Below are 20,103 nucleotides of genomic sequence, written 5' to 3' on the forward strand. Positions count from 1 at the left end.
GACAGATACGACCGAATGAAACCGCCTGGCGCCGGGGAGGGAAGGGGACCGGCCCGAATCCAGAAATGCGAACCTCTGAGGACGATCCGCAACTCGGACGCACGGACCAGGGTGGCCACGGGCCCCCGGCGACTCCACCTTTCACCCGATCCGACACCGCGAAGCGGCGTGGCCCGGCGGAGAGAGCACGGGCCCGGGAGTTTGGGGGCCTGGGTTCGAATCCTGTCTCTGCCAGCGACTCGCTGCGTGACCCTGGGCAAGTCGCCTGACCTCTCCGGGCCCCAGGCTCCTCGACCGTAAAATGGGGAGACGTCCCGCCCGCGGGACGGGGACTCCCAACTGAGCGACCTGCGCCTTCCCCGGCCCTTCGAACAGCGTTCGGCACACGGTGAGCGCCTGACGGATACCGGCAATCCATCGGTCACCCCCCCCCCCCTCCGCCCCCCGAGAGGATCTGGAATCCTTTCCGTAGCTAACGCAGTCTTCCGACGGCGGATTTTGACTCTACCGAATTTGATATTATTACCGCGATCAGTCTGGGAGACACCGACGGAGATTTTACACCCCTGTTGGTGTTGCAGGTAAAATCCGGGAAATGAATAATAATGATAATGTCGGGATTCGTTAAGCGCTCACTATGTGCAGAGCACCGTTCTCAGCGCCGGGGGAGATACAGGGTCATCAGGTCGTCCCACGTGAGGCTCACGGTTCATCTCCATTTTACAGATGAGGTAACTGAGGCCCGGAGAAGCGAAGCGACTCGCCCACAGTCACACAGCTGACGAGCGGCAGAGCCGGGGGTCGAACCCATGACCTCTGACTCCCAAGCCCGGGCTCTTTCCGCTGAGCCACGCCGCTTCGAATGACGGTATTCAAAGGGATACGTTGGCGTAAATTCGAATCACCGTATGGGTTCCACCAGCCACCACTCAGAAACGATCAGATCGAGCACCTCCGGAGGTAACGGCTCACTGTCGGTCAGGTTTGCTTTGATGACTTCCTCCTCGTCGGTCAGTATCAATTCTCTAACCTACACCGACAGACGAGAAGAGGAAAAACGATCACTGGAAACGTAAAGGCGCGGACATCCAAGGCGACGTCTTCCTCTCTCGGACCTCCTTGGCTTCGCCGTATCTTTTACGGTCGCGATCGTTTCTCTACATCACGACTCACTCCAAATCCCCTCACGTGGCGAGAACCCACGCGATGACCGCGTTCACCTCTTTTAAGATTGGACCCCCTTCTCGTCTAGAGATTTCTACGGTGGACGCTCCTGTCTGTCTGTCCGCCTTCCGGTGAAGGCCTCATTCTACCTGTCGAAAGTTAAGAACGTATTGGGGTCACACTATAAAGAATAGCATTTATCATCGTCATCCACAGCGCCGAATACTTATTCGGGGTCCACACACCAGCGTCTGTGGGGACGGAAAATAGAGAAATGGAGATTCGGTAGTCAAGGATCGTCGAATGGGAATCAGACGAGTAAAGACGTGGCCAAGAATACCAGACGCACTTATCCGGTCGTGGGAGGGCGTAACGGTCATCCTGAGGCGGGTCAGCGGCCGCCGTCTCCCTTATCGTTTGCGCAGGAGGCGACGTCCGACCTGGAAAACAGTCACCTGGCATTACGTCCGTAGGATGAAGGGTCATCTCTGTCGGCGAAATCGGGGCGGAGCACCATCTCGGTCGGCGCGTTTGCCGAAAGCGGGCAAAGAACCCAGCGGCCAGTCGTCGGAACGACGGGCCAGGAGCGTTACCTGTTTATTTTCAGTTTTGTCGTCGATCTTAAAATTGGCCCGGGCGGCGATATCTTCTAATTCCTGGGCGGCGGCCAGGTCTTCCTCGGCTTCTTCGTCGAACTCGGGCCCGACTCGCTTTTCCGTTTTGGCCATGATTTTCTCCTGGAGGTATTCTTCAAACTGGATGTGGAAAATGCCCAGTTTCTCCGCTAACCATCGCCCGCAGACGGTCTTGCCAGCTCCGTGAGGACCCAGGAGGCACACTCTCAAAGGAGGACACTGGAAGGAGAATGGGGGGCGGGGAGAGAGGAGAACGGGGATTTATCTCCCGACGACGTAGAAAGGACGTCGGGCTCATTTCACGCCGAGATCCGGAAAGAGATCTGCGTCCGGACGCTTCCGTCAGAAGATCCGTTCGGCGCTTACTACCTGCCAGGCGCCGGGGCGGACGCGGGGGGGTCGCGTCGGACGCAGCCTCGATCCCGGTTTTACCGCTGAGGCGACCGAGGCCCGGAGAAGTTAAGGGACTCGTCCGAGGTCACACGGCAGACGGGTGGCGGGGCTGGGATTAAAGCCCGGGTCCCGCGGGCCCCCCCCGGCCCGGGCCCCGTCCGTTCCCGGTCCGTATTTACTGACCGTCCACGCCGGGCGACGGACCCCCTCAGCGGGGCGAGCGAAAGAGTAGCGTCCGTCGGGCCGGTCCTTCGGGAGAGACCCCCCCCTCGACGGGGTAAGGCGAGCGTGGATTTCAACGGGGCACTGAGTGCCCACTTTTAACGGCATCTCTTCCCGGCGCCGGGGTAGACGCGGGCCGGTCGGGTCCGGACGCGCTCCGCGTCCCGCCTGGCCGTGACACCCGTTTTCCGGACGAGGGAGCCGAGGCCCAGAGAGGGGGAGGCCACTTGCCCCGGGCCACGCAGCAGACGGGCGGCGGAGCCGCCCACGCGCTCTCCCGGGCACTCGGCGCGGCGGCGGGCGCGCGGCAGGAGCCTGACCGACACCGCGGACGGACGCGTCGACGCTTTCCCGGGAGAAAACCGGGGCGGGTTCGCGACGGGACCGCGTAACCGTGAGTATCGCCTCACGGCCTAAAACGGGGACTCGGCTTCATCCGTTCTCACCTTCAGAGGTTCGTCGTGAGCCACGTACTCCTCCGGATCGTCCAGAAACTTCTCCCGGGCCTCGGGATTCGAGAAGTAGTAAGTCTTTTCTCGATACTTAGCCCCGCAGTCGGGGAGGCCGGGATGGAGGATGAAGTTCTCCTTGAGGCTCACCGGGCAGAAGTGTTTGCTGTCGCCCATATGTCTCTTCTTTTCTTTCAGTTTTTCTTCGTCCTGGAGGGAACGGGGGAGCGTCGGGAGAGACGGGAAAGGGGCGCTCCGGGGGAGGGGCCCGAGGTCGGCCTTTGCCATCTCTCCCTCCCGGGAAGAAGGGATCCGCCCCGAGTCTCCTCGGGCCAGCCTGGCGGTTCGGTCCCGTTCTCCCCTCCCCGGTCACCGTGTTCCCGCCCTCCCGTTTCTCCCGGTACGCCGACCCGCTCGGCGTCCGGCAGACGGCCGCTTTTCCCACCCACGAAGCCCTCCTGAAATCACACGGCCCCTTCCGCTCCCCGGTCTGTCTCTCCACCCCGTGACCCCCCCCGCCCCACCGCGGACCGCTTCCGCGGTCTCCGGGGCACCCGAGTCCTCACGCCGATCCATGCCCACCCACAGCACCTGGGCAGAGATCTTCATACGTAATATAATAATGTAATTATATAATTATATATATAATTATATAATATAATATAATATAATATAATATGATATGATATGATATATGACGCGTTTTATCTCGGCGGATCCCGGAACCGCTGATTTCCCGGATCGAGATCCGGCTTCGCCGCCGGACCGGATTTCTGCCGCGCGGGAGACCGGCCGTCCGACCTCCAAGTGGTCCGCGACCTCTCCACCGCCTGGAGTTCCCGTCCGCCTCTGGTCTCACCCAGTAGCAATAATAATAATAATGATGCTACTAATGATAATGTCGGTATTTGTTACGCGCTTACTACGTGCCGAGCACCGTTCGAAGCGCCGGGGGAGATCCAGGTTCGTCGGCTTGTCCCGATCTCCGTCCCCGTTTTCCAGAGGAGGGAACCGAGGCCCAGAGAAGTGAAATGACTCGCCCGCGGTCGCAGAGCTGACCGGTGGCGGGGCCGGGATTCGAACCCACGACCCCGGCTCCCAAGCAGCGTGAATTTAGAGAAGCAGCGTGGCTCAGTGGAAAGAGCACGGGCTTTGGAGTCAGGGCTCATGAGTTCGAATCCCAGCTCTGCCACTTGTCAGCTGTGTGACTGTGGGCGAGTCACTTAACTTCTCTGTGCCTCAGTTCCCTCATCTGTAAAATGGGGGATTAAGACTGTGAGCCCCACGTGGGACAAGCTGATTCCCCTCTGTCTATCCCAGCGCTTAGAACAGTGCTCGGCACATAGTAAGCGCTTAACAGATACCAACATTATTATTATTATTAAAAAGACGGGCTCACGTCTTCCTCTCCTTCTTCTTGTTCTTCTTCTTCTACTTCTTCCTCGGCGTCGGTTTCGGCCAGGAGGTCGTCAGTCTCTTCGTCTAAATCTTCTACGCCGATTTCCCAGCCGCCGTACTTCAACGGTTCTAGAAGAATGAAGGACTGTTCATCGTTTTGTTGATTTTTTTTTTTTAAAAAAACCCTTTTTTAGCTAGAGATGGACTCTAATAAAATTCATTCACTCAGTGGTATTTATTGAGCGCTTACTATGTGCAGAGCGCTGGACCAAGCGCTCGGAATGGACAATTCGGCAACAGATGGAGACGATCCCGGCCCAGTGGCGGGCTCACGGTCTGAACAGCGATAAAATTAATACGATAAAATTCTTTCGGGGGGACAGGGATCTCTTTAAGGCTTAAAAGGACTACTCTCAAGAATCTGAGCGGGTAGTAAGTAGTCCTTCTGAATTGATCGGCGCGGAGCCAATCTCTCAGGGATACAGCTCGGGCGCGTTTTATCTCGGCGGATGCCGGAACCGCTGATTTCCCGGATCGGGATCCGGCTTCGCCGCCGGACCGGATCTCTGCCGCGCGGGAGACCGGCCGTCCGACCTCCAAGTGGTCCGCGACCTCTCCACCTCCTGGAGTTCCCGTCCCGCTCTCGCCCGGCAGGAATAATGATACTACTACTACTACTACTACTACTACTACTACTAATGTCAGTATTTCTTAAGCGCTCCCTCTGTGCCGAGCACCGTTCTAGCGCCGGGGGAGATCCGGGGTCGTCGGGTTGTGAGGCTCGCGGCCTCCACCCCCATTTTCCAGACGGGGGAACCGAGGCCCAGAGAAGCGAAGTGACTGGCCCACGGTCACACAGCTGACCGGCGGCGGGGCCGGGATCGAACCCGCGACCGCCGGCTCCCGAGCCCGGGCTCGATCCGGTCCCTTCGCCGCGCGGCCGGAGCCCCGCCTGCGAGAAACGCTGGGGCCCCGCACCGGGGCCGTTCCCCATCGGCTCTGCCCCGCTCCACCGGAGCGGGGAGACGAGGCAGAGGTGGCATCTCCCGTCGACCGGCAGCACGTCGAGGAGGAGGCTGGGACCGAAACCGCGGCCGTCGGACCCCGAGCCGCGCGGAGCCCGGGGTTCCGCTCCTCGGCCCCGGTACCCCGCTCCCCTCTTCGTGTTTATCGCCGACCTCTACGCGGGAAGCGGGCCGGGCTCGGGAGCCGGAAGGTCGCGGGTCCCAGTCCTCGGCGAGTCGCTTCACGTCTCGGGACCTCGGTTCCCCCATCTTGAAATGGGGGCCGAGGCGTCGAGCGCCACGCGGGACGGGGATCGCGTCCCACCCCGGTTTGCTCGGATCCACCCCGGCGCTCGGCACGGGGTCCCCGACGCGTCTCGAGAGCTCGACGACACTGATTAATATTATTATTATCATATCGTCATCGTGACGTGGCTCAGTGGAAAGAGCCCGGGCTTGGGAGTCAGAGGTCATGAGTTCGAATCCCGGCTCTGCCACGTGTCGGCTGTGTGACTGTGGGCAAGTCACTTCACCTCTCTGTGCCTCGGTTACCTCATCTGTCAAATGGGGATTAACTGTGAGCGTCACGTGGGACAGTGCTTAGAACAGTGCTCGGCACATTACTATGTGCGCTTAACAGATACCAACAGTATTATCGTTTCTCTGTTCACCTTATGCATCTGTCCCCGGACCCCGCCCCCCCCCCCCCGCCCCGGCCCTATTTATTCTTAGATTGCGAGCCCCAATCTAAGACTCTCCGACTCCTATTTTTTCCCCGGAACCTATTACGGCGCTTCGCAGAGGGCACGCGCCGATATCGCGACTTGAAGCCGCTTGACCTCGGGTCTCATTTCCCTTAGGCCCCTCCGCCCCTCCGCCCGTCAACTGTAAACGTAAAATTTAACGAGAGACATCGCTCACTCTCCATAGCGTCGATCACGGGTTGGAGCAGCTCCTCCGGCGTTCTTCCGGCGATTTCCAGATTTAACATCTGAATCCAGGGAGATTCCGTCACGACCGCCTCCAGCTGCTGCCACTCGTTGGTAAAGGCGGCGATCTTTTCTTTAATCGGCTCCATTTCTGGCACCTCTGGATAACCGTCTTCCGCATATTCGGGTAAGGTGATTTCTGACAGAGGATCGAAAAATCGAAAGGTTCCGGTCACCGTTCGGATATTTCGTTCGATCCTCTTGACTGGAAATCCGCTGGGAATCCGCGTCGACGTCTGTAAGCCGTCGCCTGCCCTGAGAACAGATATCCGCATTTATCCCCGGCGAGGGTTTGGAAACGCTACCTGAGTTACATGGATCTGTTTGCCATCGCTTGACTTCTCCGTGCCTCGGTCGCCTCATCTGTACAATGGGGATTAAGACCGTGAGCCCCACGCGGGACGAGCCGGTCCCCTTCTATCTCCCCCGGCGCTTAGAACGGCGCTTAACAAATACCCGCGTCGTCATTACTATTGACGCCCGGCACGTCGTAATGACTAATGAAATAAAAAGGATTGATTTGACGGGGCACATCTTCCCCCAAGAGGCCTTCCCTGATGAAACCCTTCCTTCCTCTTCTCCCGTTTCCTTCTACGTCGCCTTGACCCGCTCCCTCTATTCGTCCGTTCTTCCGATCTATCGAGCGCTCGCTACGTGCAGGGCGCCGTAACGAGCGCTCGGGACGGACGATCCGCCGACGGATGGAGACGATCCCGGCCCGGCGACGGGCTGACGGTGTAATCGGGGGAGACGGTCGGCGGAGCGAAACGGAACAGAACGAAAACAGGACGGCATCATCAGGATATACTGAATGAAGGGGATTAAACAAATAAATAATATCTACGCACGAGCCTCTATTCATCTCCCGGTCCCAGCCCCACAGCTTCTCGTGCGTTTCGGTCCTTCTGTTTATTTAGATTGACGTGTCCTCCTCTAGACTGTAAGCCGGCCGTGGGCGGGGAACGTGCCCGCCGTACCGTTGGATCGCGCTCTGCTCTCACAGCGCTCCGCCCACGGTGAGCGCTCGCTGAAGACCGCTGACCGACGGGTTTTCGAAGCAAGCCGTACCGTTTCGGGATGGGAGGGCGGAAAGGATTCCAAGAGCGGTCCGGCTCAGCTCCTTACCTGGTTCGGGCTCAGCTTCCACGCCCGCTTTCGACCCTTTAGAAGAAGGAGGTTGGAGCTGATGGTCTTCCGAATTCGACGGATCTTTCGCCTCTTCGTATTCTGGGGGGGGAAGACGGGCCTCGGGATCGACAAAGGGCGCCGAGACCGTCGCCGAAACCTAAGCCTTTCAGACCTCCGACCCAAACGCTAGCCGAGGGAGGCGGCTGCCGGGGGATTTCGATCCTTCCCCGTCCCTTGAGCTGCAGCGGCAGGACTTGACGGCTCGCGGCTTCATTCGATAGTATTTATCGAGCGCTTACTATGTGCAGAGCACTGTACTAAGCGCTCGGGATGGACAGGTCGGTAACGGATCGAGACAGTCCCTGCCCTCTGACGGGCTCACGGTCCAATCGGGGGAGCCGGACAGACGAGAACGACGGCGATAGATAGAACCGAGGGGAAGAACATCTCATTAAAACAATAGCAATAAATAGAATCGAGGTTCTAAGGAAACGCGAGAAATCCCAGCCGGGGTCCCCCCGCCGAAGGCCGCGGGAAGAGACGGGGCAGCTGCGAGACGATCGGTCCCCGACCCGCACGGACGGGGCTCTCGGGTCCGGGAGGAGGGAGGACGGATGAGGAAAACGGCGGCGCGGAGGGGTTAAGCGACCTGCCCCGGGTCGCCCAGCAGACGAGTGGCGGGACCGGATTTAGAACTCGGGTCTCTCGACTCTGCCCACTTCTAATAATAACGACGTGGGCATCGGTCAAGCGCTGACCAGGCGCCGAGCACCGTCGTTCTAAGCGCCGGGGGGTTGGGAGGTCGGCGGGTGTCCCCCGTGGGGCTCACGGTCTCCGTCCCCGTTTTCCAGATGAGGGAACTGAGGCCCGGGGAGGTGAAGCGACCCGCCCGAAGTCACCCGGCTGACAGGCGGCGGAGCCGGCATTCGAACCCGCGCCCGCACCGTCTGGGGGACCCGGCCCTTCTCTTGGAAGTCGTCCGGTGGCGCCCAACCGCTTCGAACCGTACCGACCTTCGGGTTTCTCTTCGATGGCCTCTAAGGTCTTCTGCTTCTCCTCTTGTAACCTCAGCATCTCTTGGACTTCTTTTCTGAAACGAGGAGGGTCTAGAATTCGGGATTCCGGGGCGCGAGAGGACGACCGACGCGGGCTCAAGGGAGGGGTCGGGGCGAATTAGGACAGAGGATGAAGTATCGCGGAAAATCCCGTTTTCGCCCCTTACCGTGGCTCGGTGCCTTTATCGGGAACGGTGGTGTACGGGCTTCTGAGGCCCGTTTTTTGGTGTAAAATGGGGTTTTTGGGGTCCGGATTCGTCCGTCCCTTTCTCGAAGCCCCCGTTTTCCTCGGCTCCGCCTCCCCGTCGCCCCGACTCGCTCCCTTTGCTGAACGCCCCCCTCTCCGCCCCACGGCGCTTGGGTACATAGCTATAATTCTCTTTATTTATAGTAACGCCTGTTAATATAAATTTAATTTAAATTTAATATAAAGTTTCGATACATAGGTCCAATTCTATTTATCGACCCGGAGGCTATCGACGCCTGTCTGCTCGTTTCGATGCCCGTCTCCCCCGTTCTAGACCGTGAGCCCCCTGTGGGGCGGGGATGGTCTCTCTCTGTTGCTGAGTTCTACTTCCCCAGGGCTCAGCAGAGCGTTCCGCGCACAGTCCGCGCTCAATAAATACGACCGAAGGAACGACTGTCTCTTCACATCTGGCAGGGGGGCGACCTGGCTAAAAGGAACGGCCCCCGCGGTTGACGTTCTCCCCTCCGCAGGCCAACCTGGGGGCCGGGGTGAAGTCGGTCCCGAAAGTTAAGAGTCGCTGTGGACGTCTGTGTGTCTGGCAAGGGGGGGGGGGGGGGGGATGTGACAAGCTGGCCTTGGAAATCTTGAAACGAGATTAAAAAGGAAAAAAACCAGGATTAATTAGAGTCTTAAGAGCCGTCCTCCGAGTGCGGGCGAAGAAGAGAGGTGGAGACCTCGAGGGTAGCACGAGGATGGAGGATGATAACGATAACTGGAGCATTTGTTAAGCGTCGACTACGGATCGGGCGCTCTGCTGAGCACTGGGGTAGATTGAGGGCCCGTCCCTTCATCCCCATCCACCCGAGGCCCAGAGAAGGGAAGCGACTCGCCCGAGGTCCCGGAGCGGGCGCGCGGCGGAGCCAGAATGAGGACGCGGGCCTAGCCACGCGAGGCAAGCCAACGCGAACGTTTAAAAGCCGCGGCGATGAGGTCTGCGGAGGAGGGTGAAGCGGAGGAGGACGGGGAGAGGACAACCCGGACGCGCCGGCGTGGGACTTCCAGAGAGATTTACGTCGTGTAGACGTTTCCACGCTGAGAAGCGCTCAACAGATACGAGAGGATGAACCCACCCGGAACCCAGGGGGGAGGATCTTGGGTTCCCGGCGCTCTCCGGGTGGGAAGATGCTTCGAATTTCTGACTTCTGACTTACGCGGTTGGGACCACGGTCTAGTCCTGTGGCGTCTCGGGGTATTTAGACGGCCGGATCCCCGTCTTTTAAAAGCCGGACGCCTTTCGCGACAGGATGCGACGGACGGGGCCTCCCGTTAGAGACCTCGTTCCCTCGGGCCTAGAAATCCACCGAAGGGAGTCGGTTTGAGTGACGGTGGTTTGCCCGGCCCCACGTGGGATTTCATTCTTGTCAGAAAGGTTCCCGCTGGAGCGGGAGGGAATGTGATATACCCTCCGTAGATGACTGATTGATTGACTGATTGAATAAGATTCCTGCTGGAGCGGGGGGAAGTGTGATATACACTCCGTACATGATCGATTGACTGATTGAATAAGATTCCTGCTGGAGCGGGGAGGACTGTGATATACACTCCATAAATGATTGACTGATCGAATAAGATTCCCGCTGGAGCCGGGGGGAGTGTGCTATACACTCAACAGATGATTGATTGATCGACTGATCGAATAAGGTTCCCGCTGGAGGGGGGGAGTGTGATGCACACTCAATAAATGATTGATTGACCGACTGATCGAATAAGATTGCCGCCGGGAGCAGGGGGGAGTGTGATATACCCTCCATAAATGATTGACTGATCGAAGAAGATTCCTGCTGGAGCAGGGGGGGGTGTGATATACACTCGATAAATGATTGGTCGATCGACTGATCGAATAAGATTCCTGCTGGAGCTGGGGGGGGGGGGGAGTGTGTATACACTCCATAAATGATTGATTGATTGACTGAATAGGATTCTTGCTGGAGCGGGGAGTGTGATTATACACTTGATAAACGATTGATGGATTGACTGATCAAATAAGATTCCCGCTGGAGCGGGGGGAGGGGGGAGTGTGATATACACTCCATAAATGATTGATTGATTGACGGATCGAATACAAATTCTGCTGGAGCGGGGGGGGTGTGATATACACTCAATAAATGATTGATTGATCAACTGATCGAATAAGATTCCCGCTGGAGCCGGGGGGGGGGGGGGAGTGTGATATACACTCGATAAATGATTGATTGATTGATTGATTGAATAAGATTCCCGCTGGAGCCGGGGGGAGTGTGATATACCCTCAATAAATGATTGATTGATCGACTGATTGAATAAGACACAAACCCTGTCCCTCAAGGGGCTTCCAATCTATAAGTAAAGTTGGAAGAGAGGATTTCATTCATTCATTCATTCATTCAATCGTATTTACTGAGCACCTTCCGTGTGCAGAGCACTGTACTAAGTGATCGGAGACATACACACCGGGGGCAAGGAAATAATAGAACGGAGAAGCGGCGCAGCTCGGTGGAAAGAGCTCGGGCTTGGGAGCCAGAGGTCGTGGGTTCTAATCGCGGCTCCGCCGCTTGTCCGCTGTGTGGCTTCGGGCCAGTCACTCGCTCTCTCCGTTCCTCGGTCACCTCATCTGTACAAGGTAACTGAGCCCCACGTGGGACCGCCCGACGACCCCGCGTCTCCCCCAGTGCTCACGGACGGCGCTCGGCACGCAGCGAGCGCCGAAGACACACCGTCGTCCTCATCGTCATCGAAACGGCGATTGTGGATACCAAGCGAAGGGATCGGAAACCCACCGGGGAAGGCCGCCTGGACGAAATGGGATTTCGGAGAGGTCGTGAGGATCAGGAGAGCCCGCCTGCCGGACGGGAACGGGAAGAGGATTCCAGGCGGGGGAGAGAGAGTGTGAGCAAGACGGAGGCGGTGGGAAAATTGAGAACGGGGCCCGGTTTTCCTTGAGCAGAAGAAATCTGAGACGTCAAGGAGGATGTGGACGGAGTTTTAGGAAAGGAATATAACGGAATGGATAGAGATGACAATTCCCAGTCGGCGTCAAACCTCTCTCTCTCTTCCTCCCTCTCGGATAATAATAATTCGTATCTGTTAAGCGCTTACTATGAGCCAAGCACTAAGCCATGGGGTAGATACAAGGTCGTCAGGCTGTCCCACGTCTGATCCCCATTTTGCAGATGAGGGAACCGAGGCCCAGAGAAGCCAAACGACCTGCCCGAGGTCACACCGCAGACACGGGGCGGAGGGAGGATTGGAACCCGAGACTTCCGACTCCCAGACGCCTGCTCATTCCGCCAGGCCGCCCTGTCTCCGTACTGGGACGTGCCGCTTCTCTCCAGGCGTATTACGCGGATTATATTTTCGATGAGCTTCCTTTGGAATAAGTCTGATGCTAACTACAGGTATCGTCAGGGATGCTAAAAAATCTGAAAGAACGGATGGCTCAACCTCAGTCTGGCTGAAAACTGAGTTAATCTGAATGATTAAGAAGACATTCCCCAAGTCCGTATCCCAAGGAGCGACTTGATAAGCGCGGGAATGCCTGTACATTCGATTTTCACAACTAAAGAAATCCCATTCGTGACTTGAAAAATGCTTGGATTAACGTCATCTTACCTGAATTCCTCAGGATTTTCCTGAGGCTTTACAGGCCGCCCATTCCACCCACCGTTTGGTTCTCCCTTCACGTCCGTCTCCCCCGTTCGGACCGTGCGCCCGGTGTTGGGCGGCGACCGTCTCTCCCTGTTGCCCAACTGTCCGTTCCGAGCGCTTCAGTCCAGTGCTCTGCACATAGCGAGCGCTCAATAAATGCGACCGAACGGACGCACGAATGAGAGACGGGTCCGTTTACGGAATAACCGACCTCGTGGCCTCATCCTCTTGTTTCTTCCTTAGCTGTTCATCCGTCAGACGCTGCAGAACCCTCGAATCGATTTCATCTTTACTCTCTAGGTAGAGCCGATTAAGTAAAAATTTTCCTGTAATCCAATCAGATGGGAAAAACAGCGTGGCGTAGCCGCTTGAGATTCATTCGTTCAGTAGGATCTACTGAGCGCCGACTACGTGCGGAGAGCTTGGAAGGGACAATCGGGCAACAGGGAGAGACAGTCCCTGCCCGACGATAGAAACTCCCGAAATACTGGGAGGATTTTGGAGGTTTCGACTGCAAACTCTTTGCGTTTGACACCAGACGACCCTCAATCCAACCCCGCCGGGATTTCTGAAGCGGCAGGGGCTGCCCGCCCACCTCCGCCTCCAGCAGAAACTCCTCACCGCCGGCCCCGAACGCTTCGCTCGGCTCTTCCCATCCTCCCCGACCTCACCGATCCCCTCCTCCGGCCCGGCCCGCACACTCCACTCTCGTCCCGGCTTCCCCGGGGTGCCTCGATCTCATCTATCTCATCTATCTCCCCGCCGGCCCCTCTCCCGCGTCCTCCCCCTCTGCGTATCCGTCGTCTCGACGGACGAACGTGTGCGGACGACTGCGCTAAGGGTTTGGAAAGCACCGTTCGGCCACAGGTAGAGACGATCCCCGACCCCGGTAGAGTCCAGGGGGGGGGAGGCGGGCCTCAAAACGAGCCAACGGGCATCGAGAGCCTCGACAGAAATACACAGAATTAGAATAAACGATTCTCCCTCCGCTGACGAGAAGATGGCGGCCGCGTGTAAAGCCTAAATCTTCCAGTTCTGTCTTTGGCGTTGGGAATCTTCCCTTCTCTCGCTCTACCGCCCACCCCGCACGCTCCGCTCCTCCGCCGCCCACCTCCTCGCCGTCCCTCGGTCTCGCCCGTCCCCCCGTCGACCCCCGGGCCGCGTCCTCCCGCGGTCCCGGAACGCCCTCCCCTCCTCACCTCCGTCAATCTGATTCTCTTCCCTTCTTCGAAACCCTACTTAAGACTCACCTCCCCCGAGAGGCCTTCCCAGACTGAGCTCCCCTTCTCCCTCTACTCCCTCTACCACCCCCCCTTCACCTCTCCGCGGCTTAACCCTCTTTTCCCCGTTTCCCTCCGCTCCTCCCCCTCTCCCTTCCCCTCCCCTCGGCACCGTACTCGTCCGCTCGACTGTATATATTTCCGTCACCCTATTTATTCTGTTCATGAGATGTCCGTCGCCTCGATTCTATCTAGTCGCCACCGTTTTTACGAGACGTTCTTCCCCTCGACTCTATTTATCGCCGTCGTCCTCGTCCGTCCGTCTCCCCCGATCAGACCGTGAGCCCGTCAGACGGCGGGGACCGTCTCTTTCTGTGGCCGACTTGTTCGTTCCAAGCGCTTAGTACAGCGCTCTGCACATAGTAAGCGCTCGATAAATACTATTGAATGAATGAATGAATGAATGAATGAAATCACGGTCATGGGCAACGACGGCGATACACCTTCCGTTGGCCGGGAGTATCTGCGTCACGCGACTGTGAGTGACGGGAGCCTGGCTTTCCCGTTCGGACGCGGAAAGATTTACCGACCTTGATTTTCAGAGTCCTGTAAACAGGCGATGACATCTGGTAGAAGTCCTCTGTCGGATAAGGCCGCCCACTGGTCCCGGGATAAGGGACAGTTGTCTAGTACCCATCCTCCGAGCTCCGGGGCACCGGGAAACCGATTCTTGTTCTCCTCGGTGAGCTGGGAAAACGTTAAACGTTAATTCCGCGATATGATTCTGTATATTCATAGCGCGCCCCGCCGATTTTCCGTCGACCGGGTGATTTCCATATAAAAACGTTCGGATCCGGTCGGGAGAAGCGACCTCGGGATAGCGTCCCGGGACTGTAAGCCCGTCAAAGGGCAGGGACCGTCTCTGTCCGTTGCCGATTTGTACATTCCAAGCGCTTAGCACAGTGCTCTGCACCTAGTAAGCGCTCAATTAATACTATCGAATGAACTATATAACGATCGAATCTAATGAGAAGCAGCGCGGCTCGGCGGGAAGAGCCCGGGCTCGGGAGTCGGAGGTCGGGGGTCCTCGTCCCGGCTCCGCCGCCCGTCTGCCGCGGGACCTCGGGCGAGCCGCTTGGGCTTCTCTGGGCCTCAGTTCCCTCATCTCAATGGGTTTGAAGACCGCGAGCCCCACGTGGGACAACCTCGATACCCCGTATCTCCCCCAGCGCTCAGAACGGTGCTCGGCACCCAGCGGGCGCTTCAGAAATGCCATCACCGTCATCGTTATCACGATTTCAACGCGGAGAACTGGGGAGCGCGAAGTCTCGAAAGGCGGGCGGGTCCCAAGTAAGATCACGTAGCGGAGGCCACGAGAAGGAGCCCGTCCTCCGAGCTAAATCGGCAGGGCGAGGTGACGCCTCTCCTCACCTCGGCGATGGCTTCCTGCAGCACCTCGGCGTAGGAGTCGGCGGAAAGGACGACGGGAGAGTTCCCGGCGAAGGCCAGGGCGGCCTCGACCAGGAGCCGGACCCGCGGGTGTTCTGCCGTGACCTCGCTCTCGGAGTTCGACGCCCCCTCCGCGGCTTTGGAGACGAAAGAGGGCACCGTCAGCGACCGTCTTGATTATCGCCGGTTGAAAATGTCCTCGGGGGAGTCGACCCTCCCGGACCCTTGTTTGCCGGGCGACCTTAGGCCAGTCCCTCGAATTCCGTGGGCCGTGAGATGGGGACGGAACGCCCGTCCTCCCTCCCGTTCAGACCGAGCGTCTCGTGCGGTCAGGGATCGAGCCCGGCCGGACTGCGCCGCCTCCCTTTGGTAGGCGGCCGTCATCGGACGGACACCACAGTCCTTGGCGCCGCTATTAGTCTCATCCTATCAACGGCCCGTTTTTCCTCCGTGGTCTTTCCCGGATCCACGCTTCCTCTCCCCCAACGCCTCCCGGACTCATTCGATGGGCTTTATCGAGAGGCGGCGCGGGCTCGGTGGCAAGAGCCCGGGCGCGGGAGGCAGAGGTCGTGGGTTCCAGTCCCGGCCCCGCCGCTCGTCGGCTGGGTGGCTCTGGGCGGGTCACTTGGCTGTGCCTCAGTTATCTCATCTGCAAGATGGGGATCGAGACTGCGGGACAACCCGATTCCCTTGCATCCGCTCCACCCGGCGCTTAGAACAGTGGTGGGCGCATAGTAGGCGCTTAACAAATGCCATCATTACGATCATTATCGAGCGCTAACCGTGTGCAGAGCACTATACTAAGCCTTGGAAGTGCAATTCAGCAATCAAGAGAGACAATCCCTGCCCCCACCGGGCTTAGAGTCTAGAAGGGGAACGGTTACCATCCTTGTCCGACTTCTAGCGACAGTTCTATCTCTCTACCTCCAACCTCTTCCCATTTCAATCCGATTAATAATAATAATAATAATAACGTTGGCATTTGTTAAGCGTTTACTCTGCGCCAAGCACCGTTCTAAGCGCCGGGATGGATCCGAGGTCATCGGGTTGGCCCACGGAGGGCTCCCAGTTTTGACGGACGAGGTAACCGAGGCACAGAGAAGCGACTCGCCCGGCTGACAAGCGGCGGAGCCGGGATTTCCACCCCCTTCCGCGGATCCGCTCCTCGAAGCGTCGCCTCGTACGCATCTCTCCACTCCTCCGACCCGGGGTTTCTTCCCTCCCTCCCTCCACATGGAGCCGAAATTCGTCACTAGGTAACGCTGTCTTCCACACAACTCTCCGCCTTCCCTTTCTCACTCGTGATCGCCCCGTCTCTGAGCCCTCCCTCGGGCTCTTCCCCCTCGCTGAAATTCCCGCCCCTCCCCTCTCCCCGCCCGTCACATCACGACTCGGCCCGTCTTTAAAATCCTGCCAAAACCCCTCCTCCTCAGAAAACCGTCCCCGGGTTTTCACTTTAACGTGCTGGGCCCTTTTTAAATGTGTGTCTGTTAAGGGCTCACTGTCAGTCAAGCACCGGAGAGACCCCAGTCGATCGGTTTGGACCCCGTCCAGCGTGGGCCTCGCGGTCTCCGTCGGAGAGAGGATCCCATTTTACGGTGGAGGAGACTGAGGCACCGAGAAGTGACGCGACTCGGCCGAGGTCACGCGGCAGGCGACCGGTGGGATTGGAATCGGGAGGGAATCAGAGGGTCGGAGCGCGGCAGGAGGAGAGGGACTGGAGAGGAGCGGGGGGGGACCTGGGGGACAGCTCGCCTTACGGGCGGGCGTTAACCACAGCGCTCCGCGGAGAGGCACCATCGTCTGACGAGAGGCAGCGTGGCTCAGTGGAAAGAGCCCGGGCTTGGGAGTCCGAGGTCGTGGGTTCGAATCCCGGATCCGCCGCCGGGTGACCGCGGGCCAGTCACTTCGCTTCTCTGGGCCTCAGCGACCTCAACCGGAAAATGGGGATGAAGACTGGGAGCCCCCGCGGGGGACGACCCGATGACCCGGCATCTCCCCCAGCGCTTAGAATGGTGCTTGGCACATAGCGCTTCACAAATCCCAACGTTATTATTATTTTGTCCATAAAGTCCGCGGCCGGGTCATAACGGGAAAGAGAAAGAGCGGCGGTGCTTAGCGGGAAGAGCGTGGGACTGGGAGGCGGAGGACCCGGGTCCACCACTGGTCCGGGTTGGGTTAGGCGCTTCCTACGTACGGGGGACTGAACTAAGCACCGGGGCCGGGACGAGACCGTCGGGGTGGATTCCTTCCCTGTCCCCCCATAGGGCTCGCGGTCTCCACCCCCTTTCGAGGTGACCGGGGCACGGAGAACTTCAGAGATTTGCCCCAGGTCCCGCAGCAGGCGAGCGACGGAGCGGGGATCCATCGATCGCGTCTACCGGGCGCTTAACGGTGCGCGGGGCACCGCTCTCGGCACGAAGAATTCTGGGATCAGGAGTCGGGTGCTCTGACTCCTCGGCCGGCGCGCTTCCCACCGGACCACGCTGCCTCTCCGTGTCTTCTCCAGCTCTACCCTGGCCGCCGCCGGCTCCGATGTCAACCGTTCTCGTCTCGCTTGGAGCGGCGCTCGGCACAGAGTGAGCGCTCAACCGGCACCGTCGGCGTCACCGTCGTCGCGACGGTCGAAAGACCCGCCCCTCCTCTCCTCCTCTGATCCCGGCCCCGTCGTCCGCGACCCTGGGCTTCTCCGTGGCCGTCGCCCCGTCTCTACGACGGGGGTTGAGAGCGTGAGCCCCACGAGGGACAACCTCGCTACCCCGTACGGACCCCAGCGCTCAGAACGGCGCTCGCCACGTGGCCGGCGTCTCCCAGATACCGTCGGGATCGTCAGCTTCGACCGTTGGCCTTCCTCCCCGCTGCTCTCAAGTCTGCTCGTGAATAACCCCGTCCTAAAATAGGAAGAACACCCCTCTCCTAACCTCCCGTTAACCAGAGATCACGCCGTTTCCCCCCTTCCGTTTCCTCTCCTCCGTGTCTTTCCGTCACCCCTCTGATCTGGTTTTCTGCCTTCCCTTCCCTCAGGTCGTGACGCCCTTTCGACCAAACCCAACGGAGACGAGAGGGCGGTAACGTCGACAAAGACAGCGAAGACCCGTCTTCGGTCGACGGCGGAACGTGACTTGCTTCTGAAGCGATCTCCCTCCGGCCTTTGTCTTCCTCGGGGTTTTCTGCAGCTGCATCGTGTGCTCTGGGGGATTTTTTCCCTCTCGAATGACGCTGGGAGGTCTTCCCGCTTAGTAAGTTCGCACGGAAGCAGGCACGGCCGTCAAACGATAACGGTGCCTATTCCTTAGAGAGGTGCCCGGGGAAAAAGACGACGGGAAGGCACTTTGTGCTTCAAGTTTTCTCGAGGAGGAAGATGTAAGTCGGGGTCGTGATTCGGGAGAGGGCGGAGGGAGAAGAGAGATGGGGGGGAGATGAGGCGCTAAAGGGGTGTTTGGGTTTGACAAGATCAACCCTTTTAAATCCATCCTCAAAATTACACCTGGGGTCTCGACTGGCCTTCGGGTCACTGTCGATCTCTCTGCGCCCTCGTAAACGGTCGGATCATTCGCGCCCCGCTGCCTCGCTTCTACCTGCCGACTGCGTTCGGGATTCAACCCTTGGTCAAAATGGAGGATGAACTCCGTTTGTCTGGTCCATTCTTCTCCCCCACGCGACCTCTCGGGCTCTCACGGCCGACGGAGGGCTGCTCGGACGACCGCGCCGACACGCCTTCCTACTCCTCGGCCTCCTTCGGACGCCCCGTCCCCGGCAGTCTCTCGGGCGGCCGTCAGACGCCACGGCGTTCTCCTCGGGGCGCCGGGCAGCAGCCCCCCTCCCCGCTCCGGCAGGTCCCCTCCGTGCCGATGGTGACGGGGCCGGGACGAGGGCCGTCCCCGGAAGCTTTCGGCGGCCGCAGAGTTCCCGAGGTCGCCGGAAAAATAGTTCCCGGGACATCGGGGCGCCGGAGGGATCTGCCCCACGGGTTAACGTTGGACGTCAATCTTCTAGGAGTCTCCGGTGGCTTTTCCGTCTTTCGGGAAGAGCGCCGGGCTCGATGCCGAGCCCGGCGCTCATCACCGCCGTCGCCGTTCTGAGCGCCGGGGTAGAGAAGAGGCGATCGGGGCGTCCGTCCCCCGCGGGGCTCCCGGTCTTCATCCCCACGGAAGAGGTAGCCGAGGCCCAGAGGGGCGCAGCGACTCGTTCGAAGTCACACAGGGGCGGAGGGTCAGGCCCCCACCTCGATGTCAATCTAAATCCCCGTTTAATTTCATCCCCACCCCCGTCTAAATTACCGGGCCTACTCCGACTCGTCACACATCCGCCAGCGTGGCGGATCTCGGCGGTGTTCGGAGGGGTGAACCGACCGCGTTTCGGGGGAGATCCGAGACGCCGGCCGAAGGCGAGGGACGAGTCGCGGTTAATGGCGAGGTGAAGGTGAGGAAAGGATGGCGGTGCCGTCTACAGGGATGGGAAAGTCAGGACGGGGTTTGGCGGGGGACGGGGGCGGATAAGGAATTCTGTTTCAGACATGTTAAGTTTGAGGGGACGGCGGGACGTCCGAGCGGAGATGTCTTGAAGGCAGGAGGAGATGTGCGGCTGCAGTCAACCGGTCGATCGTATTTATCGATAATAATGATAACGTTGGTATTCGTTAAGCGCTCACTATGTGCCGAGCACCGTTCTGAGCGCTGGGGGAGACACAGGGTCGTCTGTCCCACGTGAGGCTCACGGTCTTCATCCCCATTTTCCAGAGGAGGTCACCGAGGCACCGAGAAGTGAAGTGACTGGCCCAAAGTCACACAGCCGCCGGGTGGCGGAGCCGGGATTAGAACCCATGACCCCCGACTCCTAAACCCGTGCTCTTTCCGCTGAGCCACGCTGCTTCTCACTGAATTGAGCATTCACTGTGCGCAGAACACTGTCCCCCTAAAGGCTCGGGAGAGGACGCTAGAGCAACGTAACAGGCCCGCCACGACCCCCCGGCCTGGGGGGGGGGGGGGGCGGACTTTAATATAAATAAATTAATTAGAGAGACATACATCCGTAGGGTTGGGAGGGGGAAAGAAGAAAGGGAGCAAGTCCGGGCGCCGCGGACGGGAGCCGAGGGAAGGAAAGGAGGGTTTAGACGGGAAAGGCCT

General features: G+C 59.1%; 1 protein-coding gene across 12 annotated transcripts in view; it reads right to left on the reverse strand.

Moving 5' to 3' along the window:
• AK9 (adenylate kinase 9) overlaps positions 1-20,103 on the reverse strand; it is a 77,122-nt gene that overhangs the window by 25,408 nt on the left and 31,611 nt on the right. For 10 of the 12 annotated variants that reach the window (XR_005661085.1, XR_003753717.1, XR_003753718.2 and 7 more), the window contains 10 exons: positions 14,960-15,114; positions 14,119-14,275; positions 12,520-12,634; positions 8,396-8,472; positions 7,380-7,481; positions 6,187-6,393; positions 4,263-4,390; positions 2,861-3,073; positions 1,758-2,018; positions 906-1,030 (listed from right to left, as the gene is read on the reverse strand). Coding sequence is in view for 8 of the 12 variants with exons in the window: in XM_039914752.1 (XP_039770686.1) it covers positions 906-1,030; positions 1,758-2,018; positions 2,861-3,073; positions 4,263-4,390; positions 6,187-6,393; positions 7,380-7,481; positions 8,396-8,472; positions 12,520-12,634; positions 14,119-14,275; positions 14,960-15,114 (1,540 nt within the window). In the remaining 4 variants the exon portion in view is untranslated. Of the gene's footprint in view, positions 1-905; positions 1,031-1,757; positions 2,019-2,860; positions 3,074-4,262; positions 4,391-6,186; positions 6,394-7,379; positions 7,482-8,395; positions 8,473-12,519; positions 12,635-14,118; positions 14,276-14,959; positions 15,115-20,103 lie in introns of those variants that run through there. The other 2 variants (XM_039914755.1, XR_003753719.1) reach the window with 2 other exon arrangements.

This window comes from Ornithorhynchus anatinus, chromosome 19, assembly GCF_004115215.2.
Source record: "Ornithorhynchus anatinus isolate Pmale09 chromosome 19, mOrnAna1.pri.v4, whole genome shotgun sequence".
In the NCBI taxonomy this organism is placed as follows: Eukaryota; Metazoa; Chordata; class Mammalia; order Monotremata; family Ornithorhynchidae; genus Ornithorhynchus; species Ornithorhynchus anatinus.